This window comes from Mobula birostris, chromosome 9 (assembly GCF_030028105.1).
Source record: "Mobula birostris isolate sMobBir1 chromosome 9, sMobBir1.hap1, whole genome shotgun sequence".
In the NCBI taxonomy this organism is placed as follows: Eukaryota; Metazoa; Chordata; class Chondrichthyes; order Myliobatiformes; family Myliobatidae; genus Mobula; species Mobula birostris.
Window position 1 is genome coordinate 75,933,920 of NC_092378.1, and position 12,190 is coordinate 75,946,109.

Here is a 12,190-nt window from a genome sequence, read left to right on the forward strand (position 1 = left end):
CTGAACTTGCTGGGAAGTTGGTGATAAACTGTCAGCATTAGCTTTCCTCAGGCATCAGGAAGTTTGGGGCTCCTGGGAGAAATACTTTTAGGGCAGCATGGTATCTGCTAATGTAAGAATATTACAATACCAGTGATCAGCAATTAGGGGTTGATTCCTGCCATTGTTTGTAAGGAGTTTGTACTTCCTCTTCGTGACCGTGTGGGTTTCCTCCAAATGTTCTGCTTTCCTCCTACATTCTGAAGACATGTTAAGGTCAGTGAGTTGTAGGTGAGCAATGTTAGTGCTGGGAGCGTGCTGACACATGCAGGATGCTCAGAACAGCCCTAGCTGATTTGATTTGATGCAAACAATACATTTCACTGTATGATTCAATGTACATGTGACAAATAAAGGTCTTTATATAAGACCTGACATTGCCGGCCAAATTCTGCTTTTGATTTTTTTGATGTTGGACTCCACAAGAGGTCTGGTGGCAATGTGCAAACTTACTCCAACTCAACAGATGAGAAAACTACCCATTGACCTTGTTAGTTCTGGCACAGCAAAATATGCCCTTTGAGATTAATAGAGTGGGGGAGCCCTAACTCTAGGGGCAAGGATGAAAGTAAGTTAATTTAGAGTTATTGAGCCATAGAGTATTACAGGCCCTTCAGCCCATCTTATCCATGCCAAACTGCTATTCTATCTTGTTCCAATGACCTGTACCTGGACCACACCCCCCGACCCATGTACTTATGGAATGTACTTTATCCTTTTCAAACTCATTGCATTTGTTTTATTGTTTTGAAAGTGCTTGAAGTTATTCAGTTTATAACATTTCAAAATTTTTTCAATGTTCAATTCATTAAAATTAGACCTGAAGTCTCACCTGGAGTAAATTCACAGTTAGACCCGTATTTTGGACTCTCATAAATTCCTTCGAACTATTTTAATGTTTTGAAGTTATAAAGTACAACATTGGTGCCGAGGTATTTTCAGCATGAACCTGAGATGGATAGCAACCTGTTGAAGTACATAAAGCTATTTAAGCTAAAAAAAAATGCAGTGAGGAACAGTGAGTGAAAGTTGCAGCCCAGCAAAAGCAGAGGCAGTCTAGTTAAAAAAAGACAGTAAAGGGAAGAATTTGCAGGTTCATAAATGTGAGTACTGGGTGATAATTATCATTAAAAAAGCAGAAATGACTGCCTATATCAGAAAGGTTGCTGCATTTGATTATACAATGGGTAACCGGCTCATAGAATATAAGTCCTTAGATAAAAAAGTTAAAAGCTTATGTCAAACAGCCAAAGAAGAATGGTTAAACCAGGAATGTGAGCAAATAGAAAGAATCCCTATTACTGACCCAAAAATGTTACATCAACAGATCAAGAATATCACTGGTAAAAAGCTCCTCTGTTCTTTAGGTGGATGTTTGAAAGCAAAGGACAGCATCATTATCATGGAAAAAGATGAGATTATGAGCAGATGGACTGAGTATATTCAGGAATTGTTTGAAGACGATCGAGGCGAAAAACCAGAAATTAAGAAAAACATTGAAGGTCCAAGTATTTTAGAATCTGAAGTTCATAATGCAATAAATAAGATGAAGAAAGGAAAGGCAGCAGGTCCTGATGAATTAGTAATAGAACAAATTATTGCCCTTGAAGATTATGGAATTGAAAAACTTACTGATTTAATTAATGACATTTATGAGACTGGAATAATACCAGAGGAGATGAAAAATTCAGTATTTATCACTCTTCCTAAGAAAGCTGGAGCAATAGAATGTGAATTACATAGGACCATAAGTTTAATGAGTCATATCACCAAGATACTTCTAAGAATCTTGATGACAAGAGCTAAAGGTAAGATACAAGCTGAAATAGGCAAAGAACAATGTGGTTTTGTGAAAGACAAAGGTACAAGAAACGCAATATTGATGTTAAGGATACTATCAGAACGAGCTATTCAAATGAAAAAAGATTTGTTTGTTTGTTTTATCAACTACACAAAAGCATTTGATAAAGTGAAGCACAATAAGTTATTTGAAATATTACAGAAAACTCTAGATCTAGATTTGAAAGACCTCCGCCTAATCAGAAATCTGTACTTCGAACAAACTGCCGCTATAAGAATAGATGGAGAGGTGAGTCAGTTTATGAAAATCAAGAGAGGCGTTAGACAAGGGTGTGTTTTCTCCCCGATTTATTTAATGTGTACAGTGAAACAATATTACAAAAAATAAGAGACATCTTGGGAATCAAAGTTGGCAGTGAAAACATCAATAATTTTAGATATGCAGATGACACTGTGTCAATTGCAAGTATGGAGGAAGAACTACAAAACTTAATTGATATAATTGTTGAAGAAAGTGCAAAAATGGGTCTGTCTATCAATTGCAAAAAGACAGGTTGTATGGTGATATCCAAAAAGAAGGAGAATCCTATCTGCAGGCTGAGAATAAATGGGGAAGCCATATAACAAGTAAAGAACATTTTCAGATAGCAGATATTTGTAGTAAGCACAAGGTTGTGATTGTGGGAGATTTTAATTTTCCATACATAGACTGGGAAGCCCATTCTGTAAAAGGGCTGGATGGTTTGGAGTTTGTCAAATGTGTGCAAGATAGTTTTTGCAGCAATACATAGAGGTACCAACTAGAGAAGGAGCAGTGTTGGATCTCCTGTTAGGGAATGAGATAGGGCAGGTGACGGAAGCATGTGTTGGGGAGCACTTCGGTTCCAGTGGTCACAATACCATTAGTTTCAATATAATAATGGAGAAGCATAGGACTGGACCCAGGGTTGAGATTTTTGATTGGAGAAAGGCTAACTTTGAGGAGATGCGAAAGGACTTAGAAGGAGTGGATTGGGACAATTTGTTTGATGGGAAGGATGTAATAGAGAAATGGAGGTCATTTAAAGGTGAAATTTTGAGGGTACAGGATCTTTATGTTCCTGTTAGGTTGAAAGGAAAGGTTAAAAGTTTGAGAGAGCCACCGTTTTCAAGGCATATAGGAAACTTGGTTCAGAAAAAGAGCGGGATTTACAATAAATATAGGCAGCCTGGAGTTAATGAGGTGCTCGAGGAATATAAAGGATTAAAAAGGATCTTAAGAAAGAAATTAGAAAAGCTGAAACAAGATACAAGGCAGCTTTAGCAAGTAAGGTGAAAATAAATCCAAAAGGTTTCTACAGTTATATAAATAGCAAAAGGATATTGAGGGATAAAATTGGCCCCTTAGAGAATCAGAGTGGACAGAGTGGAGCCAAAAGAGATGGAGGAGATTTTGAACAATTCTTTTCTTCAGTATTCACTAGGGAGAAGGATATTGAATTGTGTAAGGTAAAGAAAACAAGAAGGGTAGTTATGGAAACTACGAGAAATTAAAGAAGAGGAAGTACTGGTGCTTTTAAGGAATATAAAAGTGGATAAGTCTCTGGGTCTGGACAAGATATTCCCTAGGACCTTGAGGGAAGTTAGTGTGGAAATAGTAGGGGCTCTGACAGAAATATTTCAAATGTCATTTGAAACGGGGATGGTGCCGGAGGATTGGTGTATTGCTCATGTTGTTCCATTGTTTAAAAAGGGTTCTAAAAGTAAACCTAGCAATTATCAGCCTGTGAGTTTGATGTCAGTGATGGGTAAATTGATGGAAAGTATTCTTAGAGATGGTATATATAATTATCTGGATAGACAGGATCTGATTAGGAACAGTCAACATGGAATTGTGCGTGGAAGGTCATGTTTGACAAATCTTATTGAATTTTTTGATGAGGTTACTAGGAAAGTTGATGAGGGTAAAGCAGTGGATGTTGTCTATATGGACTTCAGTAAGGCCTTTGACAAGGTTCCATACGGAAGGTTAGTTAGGAAGGTTCAATCATTAGGCATTAATATCGAAGTAGTAAAATGGATTCAGCAGTGGCTGGATGGGAGACGCCAGAGAGTAGTGGTGGATAACTGTGTGTCAGATTGGAGGACGGTGTGTAACGGTGTGCCTCAGGGATCTGTACTGGGTCCAATGTTGTTTGTCATATATATTAATGATCTGGATGATGGGGTGGTAAACTGGATTAGTAAGTATGCAGATGATACTAAGATAGGTGGCATTGTGGATAATGAAGTAGGTTTTCAAAGCTTGCAGAGAGATTTAGGGCAGTTAGAAGAGTAGGCTGAAAGATGGCAGATGGAGTTTAATGCTGAAAAATGTGAGGTGCTACATTTTGGTAGGACTAATCAAAATAGGACATACATGGTAAATGGTAGGGCATCGAAGAATGCTGTAGAACAGAGGGATCTAGGAATAATGGTGCATAGTTCCCTGAAGGTGGAATCTCATGTGGATAGGGTGGTGAAGAAAGCCTTTGGTATGCTGGCCTTTATAAATCAGAGCATTGAGTATAGGAGTTGGGATGTAATGTTGAAATTGTACAAGGCATTGATGAGGCCAAATTTGGAGTATTGTGTACAGTTCTGGTCACCGAATTATAGGAATGATGTCAATAAAATTGAGAGAGTACAGAGGAGGTTTACTAAAATGTTGCCTGGGTTTCATCTCCTAAGTTACAGAGAAAGGTTGAAAAAGTTAGGTCTCTATTCTTTGGAGCATAGAAGGTTGAGAGGGGACTTGATAGAGGTGTTTAAAATTATGAGGGGGATTGATAGAGTTGACGTGGATAGGCTTTTTCCATTGAGAGTGGGGGAGATTTAAACAAGAGGACATGAGTTGACAGTTAAAGGGCAAAAGTTTAGTGGTAACATGAGGGGGAACTTCTTTACTCAGAGAGTGGTAGCTGTGTGGAATGAGCTTCCAGCAGAAGTAGTTGAGGCAGGTCCGATGTTGTCGTTTAAAGTTAAATTGGATAGATATATGGACAGAAAAGGAATGGAGGGTTATTGGTCAAATGCGGATCGGTGGGACTACGTGAGAGTAGGAGTTTGGCACTGACTAGAAGGGCCGAGATGGCCTGTTTCCGTGCTGTAATTGTTATATGGTTATACTTAGGATGCTGGGCAACATCAGATGGTAGGTGCGACTTGGACATCAAAAGAAGAATAGGGATGGCAAAAGACACCTTTACGAGAATGACCAATACTAAACTAAGCATGACAACCTGCCTCAGAGTACTGAAATGTTACGTTTATCCAGTTATGTTATATGGCTCAGAATGTTGGACAATATCTAGTAACATGAGGAAATGAAATATAGCAGCAGAGATGCGGTTTTTGAGGAGGATGCAAAGAATATCATGGACAAAACGAATATCTAACGAGGATGTCATGAACAGAGCAAGCACAAAAAGAGAAATAACATATGAGATCATGAAAAGGCAATGTAACTTCATTGGACATGTGATTAGGAAAGAGGAGTTAGAATGCACAGTAATTATAGGAAAGATTGAAGGGAAGAAAGCAAGAGGAAGACAAAGACAAATGATGATGGAGACAGCAGCCAGAGAATTGGAAATGAATACCAATGAATTGATCCACTTAACCCGAAACAGGAGTGTGTGGGCCATAGCAGTCAAAGCTCAAACTGGGCATGGCACCTGATGATGATGATGAACTGGGTCATGTATACTGAGCTAAATGAACATTATTTTGAAGTAAATGAAATAGCCAATGAGAAACGAGTACCAATTTTGTGAGTGCATTAGATTTAAAGGCATACAGTTTGCTTCAATGTTTAACTGTTCCAACCAAACCATCCAAAAATAACTTTTCTGATGTTGTCAATGTGATGCAGGAACCCTTAGAACCAAAACCAATGTTGATTGCAGAACAGTTTAGGTTTCATAAGCAGAATCAAAAGGAAGGGGAGTCCATTTCAGTATCCATGGCTGAATTGAAGAGATTTTCTGAGCATTGCCAGTTTGGTAATGGTCTTAGTAGTGCACCGAGTGATTGTTTAGTTAGTGGAATCTTACAAGAAAGCATTTAAAAATGGCTCCTAACTGAAGCACAACTTACATTTAAAAGGGCAGTTGAAATTGCTGTTTCAATGGAAGCCACAGACAGAGGCATAATTTAATTGCAGTCAGGAATGAATGTGTGTATAAACAAAATTGCAGCATCTAAACAGGAACTAGCCTGACCAAACAAATGCATTATCATTGTGATAAGGCCTCACATTCACCAAACAAATGTAGGTTTAAAGGTGCAACTTTCAGAAAATATAACAAAGTATGACACATACAAACAGCATGTCAGGCAGACAAAAATAAATGAACTGCATAGGGAAGTGAAAAAGCTAAAAAGTCACGTTGCAGTTTCAAAAAGAGCACTAATCTGCATGCTGTTGATGAAACGATGAGAGTGACACAAGACCCAAACACTAATCTCTCCTACCAGCACCATGTCTACATCTCTCCATTTTCCCTACATCCATGTGCCAATTCCAATGTCTTAAGAGCCTCTAATGTATTTGCTTCTACCGCCATACTAGGCAGTGCATTCTAGACATCCACCACTCTGAGTAAAAAACGTACCTTTACATCACCCTTGAACCTGTCTCCTCTCACCTACAATGAATTCCCTCTGGTATTAGACATTTCAACCCTGGGAAACAGATACTCTCTGATCACTCTATTTATGCCTCTTGTAAACCTCTATCAGATCTCCCTTAAAGCTGCAATGATCCAGGGAAAACAATCCAAGTTTGTCCAGCCTCTCCTGATAGCACATGCCATCTAATCCAGGCAGCATCCTGGTAAACCTCTTCTGTTCCCTTTCCAAAGCCTCCGCATCCTTCCTATAGTGTGGCGACCAGAAACGTATGCAATACTCCAGATGTGGCTGAACCAGAGTTTATAAAGTTGCAACATAACCTTTTGACTTTTGAATTCAATGCCTCGACTAATAAAAACAAGCATTTCATAAGCTTTCTTAACCACCTTTTGACTTGTGTAGCTACTTTCAATGAGCTATGAACTTAGGTCCCAAGATCTCTGCTCAGCAACACTGTTAAGGATCATAGTTTTTAACAGTGTACTGTCTCCTTGAATTTGCCCTACCAAGGTGCAACACCTCTCATTAATCTTGGCTAAACTCCATCTGCCCATTTTTATAGACTTGCACCTTGGAAAGTTTCCAGGGCACAGGCCTGGGCAAGGTTGTATGGAAGACCAGCAGTTGCCCATACTGCAAGTCTCCCCTCTCCACGCCACTGATGTTGTCCTAGGGAAGGGCATTAGGACCCATACAGCTTGGCACCGGTGTCACCGCAGAGCAATGTGTGATTAAGTGCCTTGCTCAAGGACACACATGCTGCCTCAGCCAAGGCTCGAACTAGTGACCTTCAAATCACTAGACAAACGCCTTAACCACTTGGCCACGCGCCAACATCTGCCCATATTTACAACTGATCTAAATCAGGCTGTACTTTTTCCAGTCTTCTACACTATTCACAACTCTACTAATCTTGGCATCATCTGCACTCTAGGTGTGACCATCTCTTCAAAAGTCTCATTTATAATATCCTCAGCCTCCCGAATGACGCTGAGTACATCCAACTCCTTGACCCAGTCAGACAGATGCTGAAGTTGGGTGCACTTTCTGCAGATGTCATCAGGGAAACTGTCAGATATCCTGAATTCCCACATCTAACAGGAGGAGCATTCCATCCTGACTACTCTATAACAAAAAAAAAAGAAAAAGGCATGCTCTTCTTATCTGTGCCTTCACCTGTTTATGCCGAAGCTAGTTAAGTGAAAGTCTTCACACTCTTGCCATTGGCACACTCAAACAGTGGCTGCTCCACCTGAGCCTACCCTCCTTTCATTTGCAGCAGAGGTTAGGCCTCTGGCGTGATACTTTCTGTGCCAGTGGAGCCCAAAAAGACCAGCCTTGCCTGAATCTGTTACTTTTAGTCTCTCTCTCCTGACTTCCATTGTGCTCTGACACTGACACCTGAGCCACCGAAAAAGGGAAAAGGACAATAATTAACAGATGCAGGTTCTCTGGAAACCTTGGAGCCCAATGCTCTATGGTTCACTGCACAGGACCGCAGGGCTCATGACAATGATAGCTTTGACAGCTGTTGTGGAATTTTTCCTTTTCTGTCGTGGGGCTTCCCGATGGTGTGGCATTTTGTTGCAATTGGCTCTGTAACATTTGGGGGCCAAGGAATTTTGGACCAACACTTGGTATCTGGAAAAGTTAGTTCAGTAGATGGTACATAGGTCAGCTATGAATTTGGATAGCTCATCCAAGACACAAATTTTAGCCTATCGGAATTGGGCTTGCTTATTAAATTTCATGATTCTTCTCTATATTGCATAACTATACTGTATAATACTTGAGTAGTACAGAATGAGAGAAAGATAATGTAAAAGAGAATCTTCCCTGTTTACCTTGATAGGAATTACCTGAGAATGAACACCTACATTCATCGCTCTGCATTTCTGCTGTTGACTGGAGAGCATTTGGCCGAAGCACTTTTATTGGGACACACACAATCAATTCACTGAAGCAGTACATTTGCAAACCTCAGCATCGCCATTCAACGCGAAGCAGGACAAGGATTGCCACTGGTGAGAATCTGTGAACATTCAAACAAAATCATCAGTATTTTTGTTTACTGATATGTTATTATTTTGTTTACTGGCATGTTTTTATTTAAAAGCAGATGCTGCCGATGCAGTGCAAATGGAACACGAGAGACTGGGAAGCAGCATGGATGTAAGCATTGAGATAGAGAAGTCATCTGCATCCATAGGGTCGAGCACTTTCCAATGCTTTCAGGTCAGCACCACCGAATGCTTCTAACAGTTGGCTTGTACTCTGAAAACCATAGCTGATTGATGAATTGTGGTGACAAGACATTGAGTATTGGCTAATATCCAATGCACAAAAGTAATGGCCTATGTAATGTTTTGTTTCCACCTGCCAAGTGGCACGGCATGGGTGGCTTGATAGCATTGTGGTTAGGGCATCGCTTTGTAATGTTAGCAATCACCATTCAGGTTCAGTTAATAATTTATAATGTTACTCATTACAGTTAGTGAGTTGTGAACATGTAGATTTTCTCTGGGTACACTGTACTCATTACGGTTAGTGAGTTGTGGCCACGTAGTTTTCTCTGGGTGCTCTGTACTCATTACGGTTAGTGAGTTGTGGCCATGTAGGTTTTCTCTGGGTACGCTGTACTCATTGCGGGTAGTGAGTTGTGGCCATGCTATGTCTGCGCCACATGCAGGCTGCCCCAGCACAATTCTTGATGATTTGATTTGATACTAATGATGCACTTCACTGTATATTTTGATGTACATGTGAGAAATAAAGCTCGTCTTTACTCTTATCTCGGTACTCTGTACAAGATAGCTGATTGATAAGTTATTGTGACAAGACATTGAATATTGGCTTATGATCTTTCTGTGGCAATAGTGACCTTTGTGATGTCCTGGTTTCTTTGTTCTGGCCTAAGGACAAGTTTAGTCAATTTGCAAGTCATACATTTGACAAGTGTGTGTGCTTTAAAAATATTCCATGCAATAAGCAATATAACTGCAAGGATTTCCATAGCAATAGCAGATTGAGAGTAATAGAAACATAGAAACATAGAAACATAGAAAATAGGTGCAGGAGTAGGCCATTCGGCCCTTCGAGCCTGCACCGCCATTTATTATGATCATGGCTGATCATCCAACTCAGAACACCGCCCCAGCCTTCCCTCCATACCCCCTGACCCCCGTAGCCACAAGGGCCATATCTAACTCCCTCTTAAATATAGCCAATGAACTGGCCTCAACTGTTTCCTGTGGCAGAGAATTCCACAGATTCACCACTCTCTGTGTGAAGAAGTTTTTCCTAATCTCGGTCCTAAAAGGCTTTCCCTCTATCCTCAAACTGTGACCCCTCGTTCTGGACTTCCCCAACATCGGGAACAATCTTCCTACATCTAGCCTGTCCAATCCCTTAAGGATCTTATATGTTTCAATCAGATCCCCCCTCAATCTTCTAAATTCCAACGAGTACAAGCCCAGTTCATCCATTCTTTCTTCATATGAAAGTTCTGCCATCCCAGGAATCAATCTGGTGAACCTTCTCTGTACTCCCTCTATGGCAAGGATGTCTTTTCTCAGATTAGGGGACCAAAACTGCACACAATACTCCAGGTGCGGTCTCACCAAGGCCTTGTACAACTGCAGTAGTACCTCCCTGCTCCTGTACTCAAATCCTCTCGCTATAAATGCCAGCATACCATTCGCCTTTTTCACCGCCTGCTGTACCTGCATGCCCACTTTCAATGACTGGTGTATAATGACACCCAGGTCACGTTGCACCTCCCCTTTTCCTAATCGGCCACCATTCAGATAATAATCTGTTTTCCTATTTTTGCCACCAAAGTGGATAACTTCACATTTATCCACATTAAATTGCATCTGCCATGAATTTGCCCACTCACCCAACCTATCCAAGTCACCCTGCATCCTCTTAGCATCCTCCTCACAGCTAACACTGCCACCCAGCTTCGTGTCATCCGCAAACTTGGAGATGCTGCATTTAATTCCCTCATCCAAGTCATTAATATATATTGTAAACAACTGGGGTCCCAGCACTGAGCCTTGCGGTACCCCACTAGTCACCGCCTGCCATTCTGAAAAGGTCCCGTTTATTCCCACTCTTTGCTTCCTGTCTGCTAACCAACTCTCCACCCACACCAATACCTTACCCCCAATACCGTGTGCTTTAAGTTTGCACACTAATCTCCTGTGTGGGACCTTGTCAAAAGCCTTCTGAAAATCCAAATATACCACATTCACTGGTTCTCCCCTATCCACTCTACTAGTTACATCCTCAAAAAATTCTATGAGATTCGTCAGACATGATTTTCCTTTCACAAATCCATGCTGACTTTGTCCGATCATTTCACCACTTTCCAAATGTGCTGTTATCACATCCTTGATAACTGACTCCAGCAGTTTCCCCACCACCGACGTTAGGCTAACCGGTCTATAATTCCCCGGTTTCTCTCTCCTTCCTTTTTTAAAAAGTGGAGTTACATTAGCCACCCTCCAATCCTCAGGAACTAGTCCAGAATCTAACGAGTTTTGAAAAATTATCACTAATGCATCCACTATTTCTTGGGCTACTTCCTTAAGCACCCTGGGATGCAGACCATCTGGCCCTGGGGATTTATCTGCCTTCAATCCCTTCAATTTACCTAACACCACTTCCCTACTAACATGTACTTCGCTCAGTTCCTCCATCTCACCGGACCCTCTGTCCCCTACTATTTCTGGAAGATTATTTATGTCCTCCTTAGTGAAGACAGAACCAAAGTAATTATTCAATTGGTCTGCCATGTCCTTGCTCCCCATAATCAATTCACCTGTTTCTGTCTGCAGGGGACCTACATTTGTCTTTACCAGTCTTTTCCTTTTTACATATCTATAAAAGCTTTTACAGTCCGTTTTTATGTTTTAATGAATGCCAATCACACAAATGATGTACTTGGGTTATATTAACAGGATCAACATTAGTGAAACAAACAGTGTGATGACAACTTATTCCATCTTTGAGAAAGCAGTACTCTCTGCTCCAACTATTTGTTCTAGTAAAGCAATACCTAAGCAGGCAATATTCTGCTTTCCTGTTTCCTTACTTTCAATGTTCCAAGTTTAAATTGATTCATTAGCCAATGAATAATTTTCCATGCATATCAAAAGAACATAGAGCATAGAACATAGAACAGTACAGCATAGTACAAGCCTGTCGGCTCACATGGTTGTAATAACCTTTTAAGATGGTGCTGGTGAAATTTTTTATTTTATTTATTGAGATACAGTACAGAATAGGCCCTTCCATCCCTTCAAACCACGCTGCCCAGCAATGCCATGATTTAATCCTAGACTAATGACAGGACAATTTATAATGACTGCCAACCGGTTCATATTAGGACTGTGGGAGGTAACTGGAGTACCTGGAGGAAACCCACACGTCATGGGAAAAATGTACAGACTCATTGCAGGCAACAGTGGGAATTGAACCTGGGTTGATGATACTGTCGAGTGTTGTGCTAACCACTCTGCTATGCTATATGGCGACATTTTGCAGGCAGCTCACAAAGCTACTAGATGTACTAAATATACTAGATATACTACTTTAGGGCTACTGTTGTTGCGGTCTAGAGCTTGTAATTTCTCTTTATGTGTAACCCCCCTGCCCAGCCTCAGGGGTCGCTCAGCTCGCTGTCGTCTGGGGA

At 40.7% G+C, this 12,190-nt stretch overlaps 1 protein-coding gene across 1 annotated transcript in view; it reads left to right on the top strand.

Annotated features, from left to right (window-relative positions):
• Positions 1-12,190, top strand: part of fer1l6 (fer-1 like family member 6) — a 311,731-nt gene that overhangs the window by 213,433 nt on the left and 86,108 nt on the right. Inside the window, exons 25-26 of the mRNA XM_072267285.1 lie at positions 8,345-8,516; positions 8,612-8,727. Of these exons, the coding sequence (XP_072123386.1) occupies positions 8,345-8,516; positions 8,612-8,727 (288 nt within the window). The remainder of the gene's footprint in view (positions 1-8,344; positions 8,517-8,611; positions 8,728-12,190) is intronic.